At 36.8% G+C, this 27,535-nt stretch overlaps 1 protein-coding gene across 1 annotated transcript in view; it reads left to right on the top strand.

Moving 5' to 3' along the window:
- The window catches only part of RhoGEF2 (Rho guanine nucleotide exchange factor 2), a 764,869-nt gene that overhangs the window by 437,727 nt on the left and 299,607 nt on the right, over nt 1-27,535 (top strand). The window contains exon 25 of the mRNA XM_090384978.1: nt 14,557-14,605. Coding sequence (XP_090241104.1) covers nt 14,557-14,605 — 49 coding nt within the window. The remainder of the gene's footprint in view (nt 1-14,556; nt 14,606-27,535) is intronic.

The following is a 27,535-nucleotide window of genomic DNA, read 5'->3' as shown; positions in this document are numbered from 1 at the left end:
CCGCATTCCTGCTCCCTCAGTGTGTGTAGGTATTGCTGGCCTGCTGTGCGTAGAGTCTCTCGGAAGGTGTCCCAGTTTGCCTTGCTTAGGGCGAATCTATTTAGCGTGTGCCTGTCGGCAGCTGTTCTTGTCAAGTTCCTTTCTAATGTGAAGGTTATTGTACGATGGTCCGAGGTCGTCCAGGCATTTCTAACCGTCCAATTTGTGATGTGGGTGTCTATGTTTCTTGTGGCTAATGTTATGTCAATCTCTGCTTCCCATAAGGTGTTGCAGAAGGTCGGGAGGCAGAAGGGTTGGTTTTTAACAACAAATATGGAGTTGGCCAGGTGCTCCTCGAGCCTTTGCCCATTTGTTGAGCCTCTTCTTTCAGGCGTGGTACTGTGCCAGAGGGGGGATCTGCAGTTGACGTCTGCCCCCACTATTATCTTGTGTCCGCTTAGTGCAGTTTGAAGATTCTCCAGGTATGTTATCGCATAGTCGATTTCTGCCCCTGGCCTGCAGTATAGAGCAACCACATAAAGACTTCCCAGAGAGGTGACAAGGTGGGCACATGCTGCCCATGGTGTGCAGAATTGTGGGATTTTTGTGACCGTGATATGGGGGTTCCTGATTATCACAGTTGCCCATGGGGTTTCATCTGTGTACTGCACAATTTTGTATTTAATAGGATACCCCCGTACTTGCTTTTGGTGCGTGTACGGTTCCAATATTATGAGGATGTCAGCATTTTCATCGTCAGCTTTTAGTCGGACTTGCTCCGCCACCGCTCTGGCACGCTGTGCATTGAGCTGGTGGAATGTGAGAACGCTGGAGTTGAATTGTTTATGGTGTGTGGCCATAATCTATTCTCTGTTGGTAGGAACTCTTGATTTTTTGGTATGTCGGACACCCAGTATCGCGGATGGAGTGTGAGTGCTCCAGTTTCAGACTCTTACAGTTTGCGCAGGTTGGTGCGTCGGTTTTGTTGGGGCAGGTATTGTACTCATGCCCTTTGCCAGAGCAGTGGCCGCAGGTCGGCTCTCTTTGTGTGCAAGTATGAGTGGTGTGGCCATATCTGCAGCAGCGAAAGCACTTGGGTATGGATATATGTTCCCTGTATCTCAGGCTGCTCCATTCTATATATATTCTGTTTTGGGTGCTTAAGATTTGCCAAGCAGATGGCGCCAGTTCCACCGTCCAATTTACTCCCATCCCGTTCTTTGCTTTTATTTTGAACTTTGGAAAAATCAGCTCAGAGGGTTCCAACTCTGGGAAGTGGCTCTGTAAGTTCTTTCTATAAATCTCGTTGGTTAATTGCTGCGGATCCATGTCATACTCTACATCAAATATTAGTATAGTTGGGCCTTTCTTTTTCGGTAATTCTGCCTTTAGCCCTAATGTGGTTATTTTCTCATTTGCTTTTATTTCTTCTATCTCCTTCTCGCTCTCAGTCTCAATCACGATCCCTGGGTTCCTGGTTTTGCGGATAGACTTTATCCTGGTGTTTTGAAAGTCTTCCTTCATATTATCTATGACTTTTTGTTTGATTTGCTCACTTGATTGGTTGCTGTCCCCGGTAGGTCTCAGTATCACTATATTTGGAGTTTTTGTGAGTACTTTCTTCTTTGGCACTTGTAATTCACTGGTTTTTTCCCTCTCACTTGGGGTATGCCTCAGCGCTTGGGCATATGATGGGGCGCGCTGTAGCATTTGTTTGCCACCATCAGCATCTTTATATGCTTCTAGAGCTGCAAGCGCCCTCTGGTGCTCCACATTTGTTTGCAGGAGGATTGTTTCTAATTTAGTCCATTGAAGGACTATGTCTGCTCTTAAGGTTGAAGAAATTCTGCTACTGTTATCTCTCATTATATTTTCTAGAGTGGCTCGCAGGGTGAGCACTTGCTCAAGGACTGTTCCCTGTGGCAATGGGAGATCCGGGGGGGAGATTTTTTCCCCTTGTTTTTGCTCTTCTGTGTTTTTGCTTGGCTCCTGTCGATCTCTTGCTTCACTATTGCTCCTCATTTCCCGGTCTGGTTTTTCAATATTGTACCTCTTGTTTCTCCTCTTGCAGGTGGTGTCTTGTCTGGTTTCGTCTTGTTCTTCTGGTTTGTCCAGGCTGCGTTTCACCGCTCGCTTGTCGGTAGATGTCTGGGAACCCTCTGGCTGGCCTTGTTGACTGTCTGGCATCTCCTCCAGGTCTTGTGTTCCCATACCCAGAATTGGATAATGGTGCCAAAATAATTTTTTGCAGCAGGATGAAATCTGCGGGATGAAAGGGTCTGAGGGGGGGAGTCAACACAAATATGTATATACAAAGGGTTGTTAAAATTAGTGTCCCTATGTAGAGGGCTCTGGAGCCAGTTCTGAGGCTCGCCATTTATTGTGAAAGAAAATTTGTTACAAAATTTGTCACTGTATGGCTCGTAGCTACCTTAGTTACGATTACTTACGTTATTTGCATAATCGTAAGTTATTGCCACAGCGCTACTACTCAGCTCTACTGTACTGTATAAAAGCAAAGCAGTCTTTTCAAAATCATACAGTAGATGTTTGCCTGCAGTATAGCAACAACGTTGCAGGAAATGGCGCTATTAGTGAAGCTGTACTATCAGAACAGCAACAATGCATCTGCGGCTATCAGAGAATTCCAGCGTCAGAAGGCGTGGACGTATGACTGTTTGTGCTGTCTGCGAAATCTGAAACTACAGGACATCTTGGTGTTCAACCAGGTAGAGGTCGAAAACGAGTGGACTCCTCTCGTTTTGAACATGTGGCTATAGCTGTCGTGGATTTATCGAGTCAATCTCCATGTGGTAGCGCAAGTGTGCCAGCTGTTTCTCGTGAAGTGAACATGCCATTGTAAGGCTAGTGAAATGATTGCGAAATCTGAAACTACAGGACATCTTGGTGTTCAACCAGGTAGAGGTCGAAAACGAGTGGACTCCTCTCGTTTTGAACATGTGGCTATAGCTGTCGTGGATTTATCGAGTCAATCTCCATGTGGTAGCGCAAGTGTGCCAGCTGTTTCTCGTGAAGTGAACATGCCATTGTAAGGCTAGTGAAATGATTGCGAGATCTGAAACTACAGGACATCTTGGTGTTCAACCAGGTAGAGGTCGAAAACGAGTGGACTCCTCTCGTTTTGAACATGTGGCTATAGCTGTCGTGGATTTATCGAGTCAATCTCCATGTGGTAGCGCAAGTGTGCCAGCTGTTTCTCGTGAAGTGAACATGCCATTGTAAGGCTAGTAATGCGTCAGGTGTTGCGGTACTATCCTTACAAGATGCACATGCTAAAGCAGTGGTTTCCAACATTTTTTTAATAAAGGCACCCCTAAGTAATTTATTTTATTTTGCGGCACCCCTACTCAATTTTCTGCCTGTTAGATCCGATTCTCTCCCTGTGTGTGGAGAGAATCGGATCTAACAGGCAGATCTAACGGATTCTCACACACACACAGGGTGTCTCAAAAATATTGGTACAAACGTTTAGGGGAGGTAGGTAACATCTAAAGGAATGTGAATCGCATAGGAACCCATAACCGGAAAGGTCACGGGAAAGTAGTAGCAAAGGCACAAGCAGCAGAAATGTCACAAGACGGTAATTAGTGGCAAACATTTATTTGACATAATATTAACACTGGAGTACGAAATGGATGCATTTCATGATGTTACAACAGATACTCGAAGGTTCCACCATGAGACGCGATGCATGCGTGATACCGACGCAGCATGGATTGGCGGACACGGTCGAACACACCTGGAATTTCTTTGACAGTAGCAGCAGCAGCGCAGACGAGTCTCTCCACGAGATCCATTTCCGTCTCCACAGGAAATTCATACACGATAGATTTGAGGGCCCCCACAGAAAGAAATCAAGGCTCGATAAATCAGGTGAGCGTGGGGGACAGGCAACGGGTCCACCACGGCTAATCCATCGACGCCCAAAACGCCTGTTCAAATAGTCACGAACACACCTTCCATAATGGGCAGGCGCCCTGTCACGTTGAAACCAAATGTTGCGTCTCACATTTGCTGGAACATCGTCAAGTAACCCTGGTAGAACTTGTTCAAGAAAGATCCGATATTAGCGGAGTTCATGCGGGATGGTAACAGGTATGGGCCGACTAAGCAGTCACCGACCATACCTGCCCACACATTTATTGCGAAGCGATGTTGTGTCGCATGGGGGCGCCCATCGTGTGGGTTGTCGTGAGGCCACACATGAGCATTGTGCTGATTGAATAAACCTCATCCGTGACCAAAACATAGGCTGGAAAATTCAAGTCTTGAACACTGTCTTGGAGAAACCACTGCGCAAAAAGTCACACGTGCAGGATGATCTTGGGGGAGCAGTAACTGAACCCTTTGGAGATGAAAGGGGTGTAAGGAATCGTCGTGCCAGACACACTCCTAAGGCAGAGGCAACGGCGCGTGTACTGGTAGTAGGATTATTCTGGACGGCATTCAACACACTTTCTTCCATGGCGGGAGTTCGCGTCGAACGTGGTCTGCCCGCACTACTCCTGTTACCTCTAAATGACCCATAATCGCACAAATTTTGATGCACACGCGCAAACAAACGGAGGTCCGGTACATGTCTGTCTGGGAAGTGTTCTCCATAAATTCGTTGAGCGGCTCGTCCATTGCCCTCTGCTAATCCATACACTAGGTGCATGTCTGCCAGCTCACAGTTCGTGTATCGATGCATGCTCTTCGTACGGCGACTACTGCTTGAATGAGTAAACCAGAAATTTTCCCTCTCGCGAACTGATGAACAGCGCCGTCTACCGACTTACGGTGACGTTTCTGGTTTTGGGTTCCTATGCGATTCACATTCCTTTAGATGTTACCTACCTCCCCTAAACATTTGTACCAATATTTTAGAGACACCCTGTATATATATATACTCGTATATATCTAATATTAAAAAATATATATGTTATATGATAGTTATTAAAATAATATAGTTAGAAAAATTACATTTCATAATACAAATTATATATATACAGTATATAATTATTTTATTCTTTATATAGAGATACTAAGTAAACATATAAATTTAAAAAAAAATAAGTTTAAATAACTTAAACCCAAAATACGTGGCACCCCTGGAATGTTGGTGCGGCACCCTGGTTGAAAACCACTGAGCTAAAGCATGGTGATGGAGATATTCGTTTCACATACTCACTTCGGTTTCTGGCGCGAATGACAGTGGATATCACTTGGCCAGGGAGCATCCTTTGCAGTGATGAAGCCCACTTCTTCTTAAATGGACAAGTGAATACGCACAACTGTCGCATTTGGGCAACATAAAACTCTCGAGTTATCCAAGAGGTCCCGTTGCATTCTTCAAAAGTGACAGTGTGGTGTGGATTTACGGCCACATTCATGATTGGACCATATTTTTTTGAATAGGTAATACTGACTGATCACCGCACCTGTTCCGTCACTGGACAGCGATATTATGAAACGTTGGCAAATTTCGCAATACCAGAGCTGCAACAACGTGGGTGCCTTCAGGATACCATACTAATGCAAGATGGTGCGCCACCTCACATCCACCGTTGTGTCCGAAGATTGCTAAGGCAGCACTTTACAGACGAACGGGTCATCAGCCGTTGTTTCCAGACATCTTGGCCACCCCGATCATCGGACCTCACCCCATGGACTTCTAGTTGTGGGATTTTTTGAAGATCCAGGTGTATTGGAAAGGATGTCAAACTCTGGCAGATCTGAAGGACAGCATTTAGACGTCATGTGCTGACTGTTCCAGTTGACATGTTACGTTCTGCTATAGAAAATGCTGTTCCTCGAATGGAAACTGTTGTTGACAAAAAAAAAAAAAAAAAAATATATATATATATATATATATATATAAAATGGGTTTTTAATGTAACTCTTTAAAAGAAAAGTTACATATTTCTATGTAATTACTGTTTCATCTACTGTTTACCTCTTTTCAGAGGTAAACAGTAGATGAAATAGTTAAATTAGTTATGACAGATGCACCTAAAAGCGCAAAGCAGCATTAGAGGATGCAAGAGTATATGTAATTTGTATTAATATTAAATTAAATTGAGTAAGTATAAATCGATGTGAACGTTACCCCAGTTGCCAGTATCTATTAGGTTGAGGAAAACAGAGTAGTAGATTAATGAAAGAATGTTAATATCCTAGAGGTTATCATGAATTAAGTAAATTATGGGCTGAATTGCCAAGCCAATATAAAGTGGGGGAACTGTAAAGAAATTAGTACACCAAAATATTAATAAAATGGTAAATCTGTCATCAGATATGGGGGGGAAATAATTTTAGTAAAAGGTCTAATATAGGTAATGCAAAAAATGCTTGATCTGATGTCAGCATAAATAAATATTGATACATGATCAGTTATCAGAGAGTGAGAATCAATATTTATGCTTACATCAGATCAAGCATTTTTTGCATTACCTATATTAGATCTTTTACTAAAATTATTTCCCCCCCATATCTGATGACAGATTTACCATTTTCTTTTTTTTTTTATGCCATTTTTCATTTTATTCTTATTTTTATTTGCATTTTATTAATATTTTGTGCTAATTTTACAGTTCTCCCACTTTATATTGGCTTGGAAATTCAGCCCACAATTTACTTAATTCATGATAACCTCTAGGATATTAACATCTTTCATTAATCTACTACTCTTCTTTTTTTACTTTCCTCACCCTTATAGTTACTGGCACCTTGTGTAACTTTCACATCCGTTTATACTTACACAATTTAAATTATATATATATATATATAATTCAAATTAAATCCAATTGAATCAAAGAATAGACAGCAAAAATGAAATGTAAAATAAAAAGAAAATAGTAGAGCAAACATCAGTGGCAGCAAATATGCAAAAACCACATATTGTGTGTATTTAACTATAAAATGTAAGGTAAAAAATAATTAAATGTTTGTCAGTAGAGTGGCCGACCAGTGAAGAGAAAAAGATTTTGACAAATAAAACAGCAATAAATACAAGAATAATGAGGAATAGAGTACTGTTGGAGAAACAATCCTAATTAATTTAGAAAAAAAAGTTCAAATTAAAAGAAATTTAGTGGCGCCCACTCAGCTAAGTACCAGTTTCCGAATATATATATATGAGAGAGAGAAAATTGGATTTAACAGGCAGAAATTGAGTAGGGGGGGGGATAAAAATAAAATAAAGTACTTAGGGGTGCCATTATTAAAAAAAAAAAAAAAAAAGGTCGAAAAACCACTGACATTGCATGGGTTGAACTTTGAGAAGATGAAAGGAGATACTTGTTGACATTAGACTTGAATTTTTGTAGATTGTAATTTTCAGGAAATACACATGAAGGCAGATTGTTCCAGAAAACGGAAGTTGAAGGAATAAATAAGGAAGAAGAAAAGGTGGTTCTGTGAGTTTGAAGTTGGACAATAAAAGAATGCTGACTAGTTGCGACACGTGTTCGGGTTAGTTTGGAAGAGAGAGCGAGCGAGCATTACAGAAGCCATTTCAAGAGAACAGTGCCCATAGAAGATCTATAGAAAAGGATGCAGCAGGAATGGAGACTTTATTAGAGATTAAAAAAAAAAAATATATATATATATATATTTATTAGGGTCACCCGGAAAGCTATTTCATCTACCCATCTGTATCGTGTCTGTAAGTTGCGCGTATTCTCTGGTTGATTTGCCTACTTTGCCGGACGAAAAAAAAAACCATGGGAAAAATTAAATGGGGAAAACTCATGCTATCTACTCCTGAGACCGACTAACTCAGCCACGGAAGGAAAAAAAGCCCATAAAAGTTCTTCGCGTCGTCGACGTGTTTCGAACCCGGGCCATTTCATCCGGTGTGGGGAGGACGGTGACGATACCATTGTGCTAACCACGCAGACTTTGTTAAAGATAGGTCATTAATTAACTTAACTCCCCCCCCTCCTTTTTTAATGGAATATAGAAGCCTGAGAGAGGTTTTGGAAGCACCGCCACAGATGTGTGGCCAATATTTCATGGTAGGGCGGATTTGTACAGAGTGGACAGCTGTAGATATGGAAGAAAAGTAACGCCGAGAGCGAAAGAGAAAACTTAGTTTTTTTGATGCACATGAGGCAGTATTTATTATGTGCTTATGCCAAGAGAGATTAGAAGTCAGGGTAATACAGATATGTGATCTTGTCTAGAAATCTCAGTATTATCCAAGATAAGTATAGGAGCAGAAGAATCTTTTTTGCGATATGTGAGACAACTGTGAGTTTTAGGATTGAAATCAACTAAGTTATCTTTGCTCCACGGAGAATTACCTGGAGATCAGCAATTTATAGGAATTGGTAGTGGATATCCGAGAAGTTGAAGCTGCTTGTGCAGGGCAAGGTTTCTCAAACTGGCAGTTGCAGAGCAATGTGTTATCATAAGTCAAACTATGGATAAAATTTCCGGTCACTGGAAGAAGATTATTATTATAAAAAAAATAAATTTTCTGTTTATACTCCGGGACGACCAAACGATCAGAGGAGTTTACAAGATACACAGAATACAAGAAACAGCACCGTATTCAGCAGTCACGGGCTTGAACTCCGGTCACTCAAGGCACGTGTACTTATGCACCCGCGCGCCTGACCACTAGGCTACGGCGGCCCTATGGTCATTATGAAGGTTATTAATATGCAAGAGGAAAAGTGTGTGAGAAAGAACTGAAATCTGGGGAACACCTGCATTAGTAGAGAAGTTAGAAGACAGAAAACCATCTACAGTCACCCGCAGTGAGCAGTCAGAGGGAAAACTGGATACCCAATTACAAAAAAAAAAAAAAAAAGTCTGCAATTTATAAGATGGAAGCTTATGTATAAGACCTTTATGCCAGACGCGATCAAAAGCCTTTGAAATGTCAAAGGCAACTGCTTGCGTATTTTGCTCATATTTCCAAGCAGAAGAGAAAATACCAGTGGAATAAGAAAGTGTAAAAATGCGACACAGAACAAGAGTAAACTTAGGCGCATAGGTTTTTGAGAACAAGTGAAGAAATACTATCAGGACCTGACGCGTCAAGACTTAAAAATTCTCCTGACATCCTTTTGACGGAAGACCACTGGAGCCATTTGTATGGAGTGTACTGGGAATGGTAGGAGGTGGTTCACATAGATCATCAATACACAACTTAGAAGAAAAGTAGGATGCTAGCAAGTCAGCTTTGTATTTATCTAAGCTAGTAATAGAACCATCCAGTTTTGACTGAGGTGGGAACAGAGATGGGCAAAAGTTGCTGCCAATAGCTTTGGCAAGAGACCAGAATGCTCGACTACCATTTAGGCAAGAAGCAAGTTTTATACTCTTAGCCTATTCAAAATCTAGTTTGGACTGATTAATAACTGCTGTTGTGAGCTTTGGTGTAGACAAAAAAAGTAACCTTGAGATTCGGATGCAAGCCAATTGCGATATGCAACATTCTTATGTGCCTTAGCACATTTATTATAAAACCAAGGTTTAGGACAAAATAAAGGACGAGATTTTAAATTTGAGCGTGAAAACAGGATTTCATCCCTACAAGAATAGTTTCACTGACATGATCAAATATCTTATATCCTGTAAATAATATCAAAAATAAATTATTTCGTGATTGTTTGAATGTAATAAAGAACTCAAAACCTATTGGGTTTATGTTTATTTGCAAATTAGAAATATGTACATAGTAGAGTCAGACGTTTTGTGGTATTTTACCTCTCCATTTCTTCAATGAGAGCTCTCTGCCATATCGCTGTCACAAAAGATCACTTAGGTCGCAAGAACTTGAGGATTCTCATGTGACCGAAGTGATCCTTTGTTGAGGGTGATATTGCAAAGACTGCTGTCACTGAAGAAGTGGTAAGAAAATGGCACGAAGCGCTTGACTCCATTATGTACATATTTCCAATTCGGAAATAAAGGTAATAATAAAACTTATCTTCAAACAACGTAATTTACCCGCATCAATCTAACAAAAATGCTTTGTTTCGTGTTGTGCTAAGTTGAAATTATAAAAAAAAAAAAAAAAAAAAAAAGTGTAACTTAATCTATTATGTGCCTGTAGTCATATTTAGGATTGTGGCTGTTTATCGGGGTTGGGTGAGATACGAAAACTAGTGCTTTATTATTCTGCATAGTTTGTGCCACAGCGTTAGGGTCGATTTTAAATATTGCTGTACGGCACCATTCGTGTGTTCTCCAACGTCGTTCATCGGCAGTGACACCATACAGCGTCTGTAATTTTTTCAGTTTAAAATTCGCATGTATACTGGTGGTTTTGGTGACATTGCATCGGCAAATGGTTAATTGACTATTTCGTATCTTTGTATCTTTTAAATAAATGGCAGATTACCTTTCAAAACAAATGAGATCACAAAAAGGATATTTGCTTTAAAGTAGTGTAATACCATTGCAACTTATTGCAAAGGCTAATTTTGTTTTGCTGCTAGCATGATTATTGCTTAAGTACTGTAGTTTAAATCCTACGGGCCACATCACACACACTACGATAGTCCTAACTCCGTATAATTTAATAATTATTTTTTATACATCTAATTAGAATTAATCAAAATTATTAATTAAATAACTTAATTTCAGTTGTGCAATAATTATTGTTATTTAATTCTGTCCCAGGAAATACAGAATTGTGCGAATTTGTTCTCCGTAGTCTAGTGGTCAGGCGCGCGGGTGCATAAGTACACGTGCCTTGAGTGACCGGGGTTCAAAGCCCGTGACTGCTGAATACGGTGCTGTTTCTTGTATTCTGTGTATCTTGTAAACTCCTCTGACCCGGAGTATAAACAGAAAATTTATTTTAATTTTTTATTTATGCTGAGGCCATTTTGCCTTCGGATTTAAACGAGGGTGGTGGGGGAGAGTAGTAAACCAAAATCCAAACATTAAAAGCCTCTTCAGTTGGGACTGTAGTTTGCTAATCTCAGACGGATGGAATTGGGTATTCCTAGTGAGTTATTCCGGATTTTTCCGTCCGCAGAAATCACAATTCGGCCCGTGAACATACACATGCACACAGCGCAATACGGCCTTCTAATGCGTACAAATAATATTTATAGCAGCAACATCTGTTTGGACAATGCAACAACACAGAGGCCACACAAGGATTTTGTTACAGATTTTGTATGAGTCGAAATCACTTTGAATGTAGCTGACATATATAAAGAAACCTATCTTGTTATAGCATTTATTTGTTTATTAAATTCGATGATTACATACATGTTGAATTTATTAATTGTCTTTGTCAACAGATTGATCATAATAGCAACTATGTTTATGAAAATTGTATTGTTTCATACCTTTGTTTCCAAATCTTCTTCAATTTGATATCGACCTACGTAGGATGCAGTTAGATCATACGGGTCTATAAGTTTCTCATTATTCATGATTAAAGTTTAAAAAAAAAAAAAAAAGCCGCCGTAACCGAGTGGTCAACTCGAGGGTATAGAAATGCACACACTTTATGAGTGACTACTGAATACCGTGATTTCTTCCATTCTGACTAACTTTTTAACTCCTCTGACCTTATGTGTTTGTCCCGCAGTATAAACAGAAACTTTAATTTAATTAACTAAGTAAGTTGAAATAACTTTAAATTCAGTTAAGTAACTAATAAAAATCTGTTGAAATAATTCAATTTGTGTGATTAAACTGATTGACAAAATAATTTCTAGAGCCAGTGCTGGGAAATATCATGAGTGTTGTTTAAGGACACAATACTGTAACATCTCGCTAAGAACGGTATCCTTAATAGATCACGTTATGGGTTTGTGAAGTGGAAATCTTGCCTGACCAATCTAGCTAATTATTAGGGTGAAATCAGTACAGTTGGATGCAAGAAACATCTTTGACATTATTTACCTTTACTTCAATAAATTTCTTGATACGGTTCCCCATAACACACACACACACTCTCTCTCTCTCTCTCTCTCTCTCAGCTAATACGTGTATACCGGATCAGTTAAGAGTTGTCTTATAAAATTAGATGAAAGGGGATAAAATGAAAAGAAAACCCGAAAAATCACAGATCGTGTGTTGCTCTATGCAACACACTTATGTTTCAGTAAACTGAAATTGTGATTCTAATAAGAGTTTTACACACTGCAACTTATAAAGAGTTCGGGTTTTCATGTTTTTTTTCTTTTTCTTCAATTAACCAGTAATTCCTATAGGCGGAGCCCATTGCATTAAGTTGTAATGAATTGTTTTCTGCAGCTAAAAAAAATTATGATAAATTAAAATAAAAAATTCTGCCGTGTACCCTTTAAAGTGTAGTATGCGTACCACCCTTTGGAAAACACTGCTTTAGAGAGAGAGAGATAGAGAGATCCTCTGGAAGAAGAATTTTCATGCATTGTTTTATTGTGTAACATTCGTATTCAGGATATCACAAACCTTATTTCTCTGTTTATCCTTTGTAATCTCTAATTTACCTATAAAGCGAATTTCTAAATATTTTATCAAATATTAAGAATATATTTAAAAAAAAGATTTATTTACAACATAATCCTCTTTGTGGTTTTATGACATTCGGGGTCGCTTTGTCGACGCATCACTTTGATATTTAATTGAAAGCTTCCGAAAATATTAATAGAAAAGTTAGGGAAGAAGGAATAATATTTTAAGTCAGATGCCTTCTCCGTTTTTCACGCAGCAACAACATGAGGCAAAAGTACAAACCTCTACACCAAAAGTCCGATGCTGAAAACAATTATAATATTATCGGGATTAGTGCCAATGAATTTGATGACCAGGGGAAGAGAGGGAGGAATGAAGGACGATACAAGTTTATATTGTGATAATGTTCCATGTCGTATTCTTGCACTGCATTGTTATTATCACATCATACAATAAATCATAATAATATACAGCAAGCAGATAAATAGTATAGGTGAATGGATAGACAGATTGATGGGTGGGAATAGGTAAGCTTATTGGTAGGCAGGGTGATGGATAGATAGGCGGATGGATGCTACAGAATACAACTGGGGCACACATTAAGTCTTGCTAGGGCGCTTGAAACCCTTGCGCCGACTCTGCTACCCTCTCAGAATAGCGCCAGCGCCGTATAAAGGATGTGACCAAATGCAAAGCACCCCAGACCGACATAGAAAATGGCTCCCGAAACCAACTATACACTCATACCCCAGACATCCTTACTTTTAACAGGGTAAGTTAAAAATCGCCATGTTTGCTTTCTTTTCATTATGGTTAAATCCTACAAATGAAATTCATTTCTTATCTGGTTCATACATACCGGATATGAACGTCGGAAGGGAAAGGTAAGATGGGGAACTTTATCCCAATCATCGGACTATGGATTTATACATAACTTTTTTACACCTTACCTTTTTAATATATATATATATATGTGTGTGTATGCGGCTATACCACACACACACACACACATATATTTATTTTTGTTCTTTCAACGGCTTCTTTTTTTTTTTTTTTTTTTTCTTCTTCTTCTTCTTTTTTTGTCTGTACAGTACGTAGGAATTCGACGTCATGACAGGACTCCAAAAATGTAATATATTTCATGATTACTACTTTTTGAATTTCTTTTTGTTTTTTGCTCTCAACTTGTAACGTGCATGGGCTGCTACCATTCCTGTTAGGGAAAGTGATCCACCGTTATACCGGATGCAGAAGTTTTGTTAATCTTGTGCTTGTGATGAATATGACTTCATTTCTTTGATTCGTCTTGTACCGATGTCAGATGTGATGTATGGTTTTCTAGTTATTTTATATTTTTTACTCCACTCTTGACTCCCAGTTGCATAAATTGACTTCATGAGTGAAATTCTGGCTTTAACGAACAACTTAATTATATTTGAATACATTTGCAATATCTTGTTGAAAATTAAAATCTAAGTTATATTTAAACCGATCAATTTGAGATGGAAATTTCTCCGGGTGATAAGATTTCCTATGAACTCCAGATAGGCTTCTCTCCCCCCCCCCCACCTAAAAAAAAAAAAAAACCCCGTTTAGTGCAATTTTTGATTTTCGCACTTTAGTGTATTTCGGCTATACACCGCCGCATCCTTGCGTACACCAATTTATTTTCGTTGTTCTTTCAACGGCTTCTTTTTTTTTTTTTTTTTTGCCTGTTCAGTACGTAGGAATTCGCAGATTATTCCTTCAAGGAGTCATTTTGGTACAGCGTTACGATTAGTGTCTATCGGAGACTCGCTAGTCGAAATTTCCCTCTCGCAATTGATCGGGCTGTATGGCAGGTGGCCTTCTCCCATTCTGCGGTGACTGGAGGTAATCACTTGCTGCCCTCTCGCGTGTGTTCTCCATCGCTCTCGCGATCCACCTCCTCCCTTCGTACGCATAGAGCACACCCGCAGAATGGGACTGGCTACTTCCTGTCAGCTTAGTCGGTGAAGCTCTATGCATGGCGTCCTGCTGGGCATACAGTGACAGCCGGCTGGCCTGGTTCCATGCTCTCTTGTGTGTTACTAGGATTTTGGGAGTTGTACCTTATTTTTGATGTTGTGTGTGGCCATGCCACTGTCAATGTCTTACAAATACCATGTTTCCTCGTTTCAGCACCAAGAAAGGGACTTCCATTGGCCGCTCCGAAAGCTTCAGACAAAGGGTAAGTAGATTTCTTCCATATTCTTCAACTACTGTATACGTAGGGATGTGTGTGGATGGAGTGTAGGTGAGCAGAGAGAGAGATGCAGTAACCGTATTCTTACCTTATTTTGCAAATTTTCTGATCTTCCTTCTCGGTAGACTAGTAACGCATAAGCATATAGACATTGCATCATTTATACAAAACTTTGTTGAATAAAGTGTTCGCTATCTTTAAATATTAAATATTAATGGTAATACAATTCATCAGAATCGAACCTCGTATGTATGGTTGCGTACATGGTGTAAAAGAGGAAGTGAGTGATAAATTATTCTGTATATATGTTTATATGAAAACTGCTAATTAGGTACCAAATAATTGCATTCCTTTTGTTTCTTGTTAACGACACTCAAAAGAACTAAAAAGTGCATCTCAAAAAATATCGAACTGATTTTGCTTATTAGAATGCATTTTATTTCCCCTTATTTGACTTCCTGTCAGCCATTGGGCAACGGGAAATTTGGGCGTGTTTAGCAATAATAAGTACTCCGTCCAAAGCACTGCGTTATAGAGAAATTACTAAATACGAATAAAATGAGCAGTCTCTGCTTTTCTGATATGTGTTCAATGCTTATCCCGTCTTTAGAATGCAGCAGAGATAAAGCCTTTAAAACCATTCATCAGTTTATCTGAATATATTGATTACCCAGTGTTCATAGTTTAGATTTATGTATATGAAATTAAAAATACCTAAGAACGTATGAGATGCAAAAGCATTATAAAAAAATTTCAGCCTTTATTTTTCTGTAAAGTGCAAGATTGACAACAGAGAAATAAAAAAAAACCTGCGCATATATCCAATTTTTATTATCTCATCGTTTAGCTTATTACACTCCTTTTCCTGTTTTATTACTGATTTTAGGGGCTTATTGAATAGTGAAAAGTTGCTTTTCAATTATTTGTAAATAAGTTAACGGTAAACTCAGCCTTGAAAATTTTATTGCTGCTTGGATGAGATTTTCTAAGCATAAATTTCATTTCTGCTTAGAAAATCTGATCTGCGAAAATTTCACCATTCGACAATAATAATACCGTAATTTCCCCTCCCCCCATATATTTAAGAGTTGCATTTTATTTCACTAATCTCTCCTTCCCAAACGCGAACACCATTTTCTGGAAGTAGATCATTGAGATAGTAGTCGTAAGGTAAATTACCATATTTTGCAATACATGTACAATTGGCTTTTCTGTTACATTCTGTTCTGTAACGTTTATATCGGGGGAAGGGGCTTTGCTTCGCGCCTGGTCTTCTTGACATTATCATTCACTATTTACGTAAATTCAAAAGAAAGTATACCTGTACGGTAGTACCACAGTTATTTGGGCGATTGTTTCAAAGTATCAAAAAATAACAAAAAGAGAGAGAGAGAGAAGCACCGTAGTTTATATTTCGTCAGCGTGCTGTAACACGCTCGAGTAGTTAGCAAAACTTAAACAGGAAACTAAGGTGTTGTAGTGACGCAAATCTCATGTTTGTGAGTAGCGGCAAAGCGAAGGAAGTAGACATGTCAAAAGACTTGAAATATTCGCCTAATATCATATAGTAATTCCCAAGATCATCAAATGTAACGCAGTTATAAGCGGTCGCACGCCCACCCGTGCATTAATATTTGATATGGATATTTTTGCTTATCTAAAATTTGCATTTCCAGGATAGTAAAATGAAGCGCAGTTACAAACAAAACCACACATCTTACTGCTTACTTAAACTTTGTATACGTAATTTATTTATTTATATATTTTTTGCGTTCATTCAAATCGCGACTGTAAAATTTCAGATATGTTAGCGATGTTCAAGAGGGTTGTTAAATCGTTGATACCGCATGTGATATAACGAACACCCCCCCCCCCCCCAACACACGCATCTACTCATACACAGGCACCCACCCACACACCATACTTTTCTGCTTGGATGAACACAGAGTATGTATTCTTAAGTAGGACTGTTATCTGGTTTTGGAAAAACTAGTTATTTTTCTCATTTGTGATTTCAACAGCAATCATTGCATAATTATTGCAGTGCTTTGGTATATGTGTGTGTGGGAGATTTTTAGCAGAGTTGTTTTACGAGTGAGAATAAAAGTGAGTAAATGCATTCAAAAGTAGTTACTTGGAACTGTTGGATTACAAATTTGTGTCAGGGAACATGTATGTGGTTTGGAGACATTTCTGATTTAATTTAAAAATATTTCCTAGTCTTTCTGATATAGTGATGCATATATATGATTTAGTTAGGTAGCCTTTTCCTTTTCATCCACATATGCAGCATGTACCATATATGTATATCATTTGAAAAATAATCCAATTGTAAAAAAAAAAAAAAAAAAAAGATAAATGATAAAAGAGAAATGGAACATTGAAAAGAAATACTAATATAACAGTTGGCCATATGATTCAATCCAAGATCTGCTATTTCAAAATAAAAAGGTGATATAATGAAGAAATACAAAAAGGAACTAAGACAGGGCACACCCTCAGTGGGTAGCAAGGAATTGCCAGCCATTGTGTGTGTGTGTCTTTTCATCAAAAGATAATCACACTACCGCTGTTTAGTATACAGCAGTGTTGCCACATTTTGTCAGGAACCACCTAATACAATAAATAATGCCTCTGTTTCCATAAACTAAAATTCAACTCAGTTTTCAAGTAATTTTCATATATCAAATTTCTGTATGGATTTTTATTACAAAATTCTTTTTGTGATAAAAACTGAAAAGTAAAATCAAATGTGCTACTGATATATATAAATTTTAGCATGAAAAAATTGACCTATATTATTTAAATAATTATTGGTTTAATATTCAATTACAAAACTATGTTCAGGATTTACTGAAACCCTCTGTACCTTGGAAGGGACACACACACACACACGCTCATTACCAGGTATCTGAAATTACAATTTTAAGTGTAATAATAATGAAATTTTGTTTTTTTTTATCAGTCTTGTTTTGCATTGCCAATAATTTTAACATTCTGACATCTTAAGCATCACTTTTTTTACATCTGTTAGGTTAGCATTTGTCTTCTGTGAGAACAGTTAACATTTTATTGGTTTATAACTTGCACCTGAATATATGTTACTACTTATAATAGCATCTATAGAAGTTGTTTGGGTGCCTCACTCGTGTTGGATCTTTGCTGCTTATCAATGAACAGGAATATCTTTTTGTTCAGCTTTTATTATTCCCCCAATGAGTCCTTTGTCTCTTTTTATTCACAACTGAATTTCTCTTCTGTTTTATTCATCACAATGTAATCTATTATACATTACCAAAACTGTTCTTGAATATTATTATTATTTCTCCCTGATTGGGGATTCCACCTCATGACGAGTATTGCTACCAAGTACACAGGGTGGTTGTTGTTATGTCTGGTGTTACTGTTGGTCGAGGAACTCTCTGACTATCCTACAGGTGTTCAGGATTGCGACTTTATGGAATTCCTTGTTGGTGTTCGCTGGGAGACCTATTGCTGCTAGACTTATGTAGGGTCTTTGTGTAGGGTTTGTGGTTGACACGATGATCGGGATGGTCGTTACTTGTTGCATATGCCACATCTCTTTGATCTCCTGTCTTAGGTTTGTGTACTTCCTGATTTTTTTCCCCATGGGTTTTCTGCAGGTTGCCAGTGTTGGGTACCGCTATGTCAATCAGATAGGTAGCCTTTTCCTTCTCATCCACAAGGGTTATGTCCAGTCTGTTGTGCGGGATAGTCCTATCCGTTATTATGGCATGGTCCCAGTGCAGCTTGTGGGTTGGGGTCTCTAGTACTACCTGGGGTTCGTACTTCTAGTACGGTACACTTTATTATTACTAGGCTTATGCTGCATCAGCTAAAAAAAAAATTCCGAGTTACCCTGAGAGAGAGAGAGAGAGAGAGAGAGAGAGAGAGAGAGAGAGAGAGAGAGAGAGAGAGTTAGGCAGAAGTAGAAGGGAATCACCAAGAAAGAGAAGAAATGATATTCGGCTCAGGACCCTGGGTATGCCAAGCCCATACTCACCAGCCCCTATATCACGATAAATCTATATCACGGGTGGCCAACGAGTCGATCGCGGATTTAATTTCGGTCGATCACGAACGAATTTTAAATATACAGTCATCCCTCGATTTGTGCAATGAAATTTTTGAGATGGTAGATCGTGGCACATTTTGAAGGAAAACAGTAGATTGTATCACAGATTAAGTTGGCAAGTCCTGATCTATATCATTCAAAAAAGTATCAATAAAAATGAAGGAATTTGCACAAATGATTAACTGAAATTGTAAATCAGGACTCTGTTTTTTCTTTATTCTACTGGTTCAACGATAAGTGTTGAACTAGTAGAATAAAGGATAACAGTTTCCTTTGTGTTTTTATAACTTGGAGTATATGTATCAAAACCTAATGTAGACTTTTTTTTTTTTTTAATCATTCCTTGATTCTTTTGACAAAAAAAATAAACAAACTGATGTATAAATGAGATACATAGATAAAAAGCATAATTTATGGAATGAAATTTACTGATTAAATAAACTGACAACTGAGCATTAAACTAGAACCTTATTTTCATAATTTATGACCATCCCCCACAGCATTCTGTAGTACACTTGATAACAAATATTATAAACAAAGCAGATTCAGACCTCTATCAAGGAAAGAAAGTACTGAAAATATTTTCTGTCAAGAGGTTTTATAAAGTCAGTGGTGAAACTGTGAATTTTGTCTCTCACACACACACACACACACACACACACACACACATGAAATTGCCATCATGCCCCCTTATAACATTCTGGCATTTTAAACATCACTTTTCTACAGTCATGTTAGGTTAGCATTTGTCTTCTGTGAGAACAATTAACATTTTATTGGCACACAATGGCAAAACTACCATATCTGCCACCTTGTAGTGGCAGGTATGGTAGTTTTGCCATTGTATAAAGTAATGCATTCTAGTGAAAAGATATTGCTAATAATTGCATTAAAAATCCAAGCATTCATCATAAAGGTTTTGCTAATTCTTATTTTTAAATGAATGTTTTTCTTTTGTGCAATTACTCTTACAATTTAATTTTGTAATGATATATTTTTGAAAATTGACTTTATTGAAATATTTGTGAATGTGTGTGGGCAGATGTTAGGAGTACTATACTTTATAAGTTTAGCATTTTTCAAAAACTCATATGCAAGGCAGTACTTAAATCTTACCTGTTTTTTTTTTTTTTTTATTCATTGTGTATATATTTATGAGTAATCAGGTGTTCTAGTAATAGCGATGCTTCCTTTAAGGACTTAAATAATTTAGCCAATGATTTCCAATTTTTTTTTTTTTTTTTTTTACAATATAAATTTGTAACAATCAAGAAATTTTGTCATTTTTGTCATTAAAATTATAATTTATGGTCCATTTAAAAAAAAAAAAAAATGATGGACTAGTATAAACTTCTTTTTTACAAGAAGTTTATATTAGTTGGTCAGCATTAATTAAAACAGTTGATATATTGTAACTCTCTCACTGGGTTATGTGAATTTACTTGGCCATTGAGAAAAGGGGATTTGAATCAAGCCAGAATTCTGCTTTTTGTTCTCTGTACTTGAGATTTATTGTTCACTGTTTCCTTACCACCACATTGGAGAGGGATTGTGCTTACAGGAAGTAGGAGTATGCGTGTGTGCACGCGCGCGCACACACACACACACACACACAAACCTGAACCTCCAATAATTCAAAACCTAACAGTGACTGTTAGGTTTTGAATTATTGGAGTGTCTCGGTTTGCTTCTGGCTACTTTTAAAAAATTTTGCATCTTATTTTGTATTTGGTGCTATATATTTTCTGCTTAACTTTTGAAAAAGGTTTCCAAACTGCAAATGAATGTCTTGTGTTAGCCTGATATTTGTGACTGAGTTGATTGTTAACATTTTGACATCTTGTACGATAGTTTTTTATCGTGTTTAATTAGTAAATGTATCAGTTTTCTTACCATGGATTTAAGTGTCATTCATAAGTTATCAAAGCTTTTTATTTATTGACTAATTGTTTCCATAGTTTTCATAATTTGAGAAAATGGAAAGGAAAAAAAAAAAAAAAAATCTTACATTTGAACAAATGTTAAAAGTTAAAATTACTGACATTTGCTTAAATGTGTCATTTTGCATAAGTCTTTCAACAGTATTAAAACAACTGCAAAAACTCAGGGAAAATGTTGCTTTTGATGTAAAAGTCAGAAAAAAAGAAAACAGTCAATAAACCAAGTTGTTAATGATGCTTCTTTCACTGGTGCCCTTGCACACAGGAGTGGATGTAACTTCTGTTATTTATCATGCCCTGCATAAAATACCTTAATTCAATACCCATTACTGGACAAGAAATTGAGAAGTATTCTTATTGTAGGAGAAACTTGTGCTTTTTTCACACTCTGGCTGAGTTGGTCTGGATGTGTTTTTTCTCCTAGAAACTTAGATTTTCATTCAATAAAATAGGCAAAGTAGGTATTCAATTTATAGATACAATAATACTGATGGCTTGTGGCCATAGTTGACTGTGCATATTATAAAACAATCCGACCAACTCTTCCAGTGGCTGTGAGATGCTAGATAAAGTTAGTTAGTCAGTGATTTTGTGAATATCTTAGGCCTGATGGCTTAAGGCTGCAGAGAAAATTTACAAAATTAAATAAGAGTTACACATTAAAATATAAAAAATCTCACTTAACGGGGAAAGAATCAAATTTTTTTTTTGCATAAAAATTGATGGGATGGGACTAACAAATGACAACTTGTAATGATTGTAAATAATCTTTGTCACTACATGAAGGGCATAATTTATCAACACTTTCTGATTAACCAGCTTGCCATAGATATGGAGAATAATTTTACAAAATAATAAAAAATACTGCTTAAGCTCCAGTGAGACTGATGACAATAATGAGAATTTTATTGCCATATTTGGTGATGCTTAGTATATTTAGATAAGTGCATACTGAGGCTGTTTCATTAGTTAGTTGCAATCAAAAGTGATACAGAAGATATTGAGAGAGAGAGAGAGAGAGAGAGAGAGAGAGAGAGAGAGATTGCCATCAGTGAAATGAAAATATGGGGAGGGAAAAAACAATTTTGATAGTAAAAAATGATCATAATGCTTTCACTGAGGGTTCTCTTTGTAGTGAAGTCTAATTTAAGTTAAATACAGTAAGAAATTAATTATTAAATTGTTTTATTAAGTATTGTATATAACTAAATATCTTTATTACTATTTTTCTTTTGTTAAATCCCTAGCTTCTTAAGCTGTAGTGGGTATTATTCTTATGCTGTTCCTTATATTTTCCTGTAGCAATAAAGATTCTTATTATAGCTTTATGGGCTTTATAGCACAGGATACTCATAAGTTCAGTTCTTGTGACACTTGCAGACTTGCCAACTTTTAGAAATTGGAAACTAGAATTTTTTTTTTTAGCTTTAAGCTGAAAGAAATTAGAAAGTGCAAACATTTCTCAAAATGCAAATTTTAACAAGGATTACAATATAAGCTTTAATGTAAGTTAGACCTAACTGCCAGGCTCCTTGAATTGTATTCATAATTTAATTACTGCTACTTGCTTGTAGTCAGAACTGGTCTTAGGCAAAGATGCAAGCAATTACCAGGGCTACAAATTTCATGAAATAGTCATTTTACACTACATAAAACAAGAAGTGCTATAAATAATTAAAGAGGTATACTGCACAATATTGTTGTAAACAGTGGTGTTTGCTAGAAAAAAGCCCAAACTTTGTTTTTATTTTAATATATATTTCCTTATAGTAACTCAAGATTGCCACTTTTGAGTTACTGTTAAGCAACAATCACTATAAAAAGTGTGATATTAATTGACATTCTGGCTGTGCTTTGGAAACTATCAGTAGTGCTTGGCTTTCTGTAGTTGTAATTAATAATGGTATATGCCACAAATAATGGTAGTATGATATAGTGAAAGTTGGTTGGTGTCACACACTACTTTCATGTAGAACAAATTTTCATGCTAAGTGTAGTGGAACTTATTTAAAGCAATCTGATGTCAGATATGTGAAGTATATAACTCACTAATGAATGTTTGAGAAACATCAAATAACATTAAATGTTTAGAATATCTGTCTTTAGCAAAAGAAATAAAAGGGATTTAAATTCTTGGAAATTTTAATAACTCGGTATGATATTTCACAAAAAAAAATTTTTTTTTCCCATTTATACTCCAGCGCAGTCACATAGCTCAGAGAAGTCTGCAGCTAATTATTCAACAAGAATATTGTCATGAACTGTATTTAGTGGTTGCAGGAAATCAAACCATGATCAACTTAAACACATATACTACTCTCCTTTCACCTTGACCATATGGCTCTGTTGCAAGCAAAATGTTGAAAAGTTAGCATATGCTGCTAGATTGCAAATTAGAACTTCTGAAAAGCATTGAAGAATTTTTAATTCAATTAAAAAATGATGTTAACTTGGTGAAAGAATTGCATCTTCTGCCAAAGAGCCCAGAATATATGAAGCTTCCACTGGAATCTTGTCAAATAAAGCTAGTTAAGAAGAACTTCATGTGAATCAGAGAATGAAATTATTCATGTTAAAAATTAAAAAAACAAAAAAGGAAAAAAGAAAATTCAAATTGAGTTCTTTATTAATTTACTAGATTAAGTTAAAGTGTGTTGTTAAAGCATTTTGTAAGTATTTTAAAAATTTCAAGAATTTTATTTTGTTTCGGCTAGTGCTGTATAAGCTTTGCATCATGTTGTTAATGCCGATGTCAATAAATGAATGGTTGAAGCAGTTACAAATTTACAACAGATTTTTAATTTCATGTTTCAAATCTAAAAACTATACTAGATCAGAATCTGCTTAAATATTGCAGAGATTTGCAATTATTATTATCTGAAAAAATTGATAATAAATAAGTGTGAAAATGATACAAATGAAGTGGGGAATATGGATCTCTTGGAACAGGTGTAGAGAAGAGCAATATAATTTATCAGGGACACAAAAGGTTGCACTTACCAAGAAAGAAGGGTGGGGGAAGAAAAATTGTGTGTACGGTCTAAATCCACGCCTGTCATACTCTTACTATTGCCAAGAGAGTTGCTCCTTAAATATTTTGTCAGCCTGTCAACCTCAGCAACCCAGGAAGATTTGAGCATTTGTGTTACTTAAATGGTTATATCAAGCATTCCATTATGCAGTGTGTCATACATAGTAAAACTATATAGAACTTTTAGTTTTGATTCATTCTGAGAAATGATTCTGAAACCTAAACACATGTTGAGGATTGCTGTAGTAGTGGTCAAAATGTTTAATTAAGATTTACAGAGTAATTTGCCCAAACATTTATTAAAAAAAGAAAAAATAAGCAAGCATTGAAAATAATTATGGATTTATTATAGGAAAGCAGTTAGAAAGATTGTACTCAACTGATACCCTATTTAACAAAACATTACTTATTTTTTCTATCGCTGGTATACATTGTATTGGACTGATTCTGATTAGTAATGCTTTGATTATTTCAAATATAACTTCAAATATGTGGGTTGCAGAGTTTGGAAACTAGACACCTTAGAGGAGATTTGATTGTGGTGTTTAAGGCTCTGAGAGGCATCAGTAAAATGAATGAGGACGAAATTTTCAAGATTATAAATGATGCTAGAACTAGGGGGACATAAATTCAAGTTACGGGGGAGAAATGTTTAGATTGGACTGCAGTAAGTTTTATTTTAGCCAGCGAGTTATAAATTATTGGAATAAGTTGCCTACATGAGTGGTAGAGGCTGACAGTTTGGGGAAATTCAAAGGTCATCTGGATAGTACCTTCGGGTCAGGGAAGCACATAGGATGATAGGTTTAATTTCCTTTTCCTTTATTAATTATTATTTTTTTTATCATTGTTCTAATTTTTTTTTTTTTTTGGCTGGTGCAGCATAAGCCATAGGCTTTCTTGCACCATGCGGCCATTACTAATACTAATACTAATAACTGTTGTATTTGACTTCTGATATATGATTGATTAGGTTGAGAAGATAAAAGAAGATACTTGTTGACATTAGATTAATTTCTGTGGATTGTAATTTTAAGGAAATACATGTAAAGGGAGGTTGTTCCAGAAAACAGAAACTGAAAAGATAAATGAAGAAGAAGAAAAAGTTGGTTCTGTAAGTTTGAAGTTGGACAGTAAAAGGATGCTGACTAGTTTGGAAGAGAGTGGGGATTACAGAAGCCAATTCAGAAGAACAGTGCCCATGGAAGTGTCTATAGAAAAGGCATGCAGCAAAAACAGGATGTCTGTGAGACAAAGAGTGGAGAGACTTTGTTAGAGATGGGTCATTAATTAACCCTCTTTTGAATGGAATCTAGAAACCTGAGAGAGTTTATGGGGGCACTGCTGCAGATGTGGGAACAATATTCCATGGTAGGGCAGATTTGAGATTTATACAGAGTGAGTAGCTGTTTAGAAGAAAATGAATATTGATAACAAAAGAGAAAACTCACTTTTTTAGATGCAGAGGAATTATTATTTGTGATGTGCTTATGCCAAAAGAGATTAGAAGCCAGTGTAATAATCTCTAATAGAGATATATGATCTTGTCTAAAAAACTGAGTCATCAAAGATAAGCATAGGGGGCAAAGAACCCCTTTTGCGAGATATAAGACAACAATGAATTTTAGAAGGATTGAAATTAACTAAGTTATTTTCGCCTTATTGAAGAATTACCTGGAGACCACCATTTAAGGAATTGGTAGTGAATATTTGAGAAATTAAAGCTGTTTGTGCAGGACAAGGTTTCTTGAACTGGAAGGTGGAATGCAGTGTGCTGTCATCAGCAAAATTATGTAGTGATAGAATTTTCAGTTTACTTTTAGAGGCAGTGGTGATATCAAGAAGGAAGCAGTGTAGATTCTCTGTTTGATGCCATGTTGTGTAAATCATGGAAATCAATTGAAGACACATTGAACTTTCTGAGATGCCAATAGTGAGTTGATGGAAATATTAAAATTGGATTCAAGTTGTTTACAGGGTTATATTCTATAAATATTTATTATTTTAATTTATATTCAAATTTTTAATTGATTAATTTATATTATGAATAATTTACTGACTTGAAGGACTTCTTTCAGATCGGATTGTTGTCATTTTTATACTACAATAATAGAATATGACAGCCTAGAAAGTAGAGTAATCTGCTATTTAAACGGTGCATCCTTCTGCATATTTTGCAGATCCTTTCTCCATTCCCATCCTTACTAAACATAGTTTGCTGCCCACAGTGTTGTTCAGTACACCCATATTTTTATAAGCACAGGAAGTCGAAGCAGTATTAGGGGGACACAAAACAGAAACAATTAAAATCAAACTTTTCTTTTATCCTTTCTTCACCTTTCATTAGAATGCCACAGGATTGTTGTTAATCGTGTGTAAAATTATCTAATTCCTCATTGTTAATTGATATAATTAGCAGTGGGGAACTCAAAAGAGTTTTTCGGTTCAGTGATTTCTACTTAAAGCGTTAAGAGTGACAAAATGCATTTCAATTATCACATATATATGAACAACATTGATCAACTTCCATCTCCCTCTAATGCGAAGAGAACATAAGCCAGAAAATACTGGCTACTGAAGTGGACCCTCATCTCAATCCAAGGATCACTGCCACTGAAATAGCTCTCACTTGCAAATGAGAAATGTTTTCCTTTATTTATGAAAGTAGAATAGTCTTCACAGCCAAAATGCTTATAAGATCATCCAGCCTAACATCTAACATGGTGAGATTGGCAAAAGGGCAACCATATGAGGAAACACTCTGTATATGTGAGCTACAGAGCTTGGCAACCAGCTGCTCAGAGGTGACCAGCTTAAGGTTTATAGGCTCTGAGAGGGGTTAGTAAAATGAACGAAGACAGAATTTTTACTGTTATGAAGAATTCCAAAACTCAGGGGGCCATAAATTTAAATTACAGGGGAAGAGGTTGAGACTAGATTGTAGAAAGTTTTATTTTAGCCAGCAAGTCATTGATTGCTGGAACAGGTTGCCTTCACAGGTAGTTGAGGCTGACAGTTTGAATAAATTCAAAGGTCACCTGGATAGTTACCTATGTGAGGAGGGAAGCAAATATTTGTATTTCCTTATCTACTCGGTTTTTTTTTCTCTTGCCAGTACAATAAAAGCCTGTGACTTCCTTGCACTGTATGCTTTTGCTATTTTTTTACTTACTTATACAGGTAGGACCCGTTTTTTTATGGCAGGGTTAGGTTCCAGCAAAGCAGGGTCGTAAAACGAAAAGTCGTAAAACAAGACCATGTTATAATGTAACTGAATGAGATAGGTTCCAAAATTCCCAAAATTTTCCCAAGTATGTACTAATATTTCTGTTCTTTATAAATAATTAAATATTTTAAACATTTAATACACCTGTTTTATTTATACTTATACTGTACATAAAACAATAAAATAAAATTTTAATTTACTTTGGTCCTGTGGAGTCATCGCTTGAGTACGTATTTAATTCTGATATTATGTGACAAGGCGTAATGGGGCGACATTAATGGGAGGTTCCTGGTTGAGGGTCATCGGGTTCTGAGGGTTCCTTTCCCTTCTTTGCCAAGAACTGTTGTATTGATATCTGGCATGACTTCTTTCTTCCAAGATGTTATAGTAGGGTTTCAACATCATGTTGACACCTCTTTGGATGCTATGGCTACGTTCCCAATCAGGATCATTATCACAAAGTTCATCAAATGCACTACGAATTTTGGCAAGAGCACTCTGAATATGTTTTGTTTTTAATGTTCTGATTGGCTCCAACTCTACTCCATGTGGTGTGTCAGCCTCATGTTGTTGAAGTCGCACAGTCAGTTCCTCCAATTCCTCCCTCGAAAGTGGCTCACCA

The sequence above is a fragment of the Mastigoproctus giganteus genome, chromosome 11, assembly GCF_048544385.1.
Source record: "Mastigoproctus giganteus isolate SK-2022 chromosome 11, ASM4854438v1, whole genome shotgun sequence".
Taxonomy (NCBI): Eukaryota; Metazoa; Arthropoda; class Arachnida; order Uropygi; family Thelyphonidae; genus Mastigoproctus; species Mastigoproctus giganteus.
This window is presented reverse-complemented; position numbering and strand designations above follow the sequence as displayed.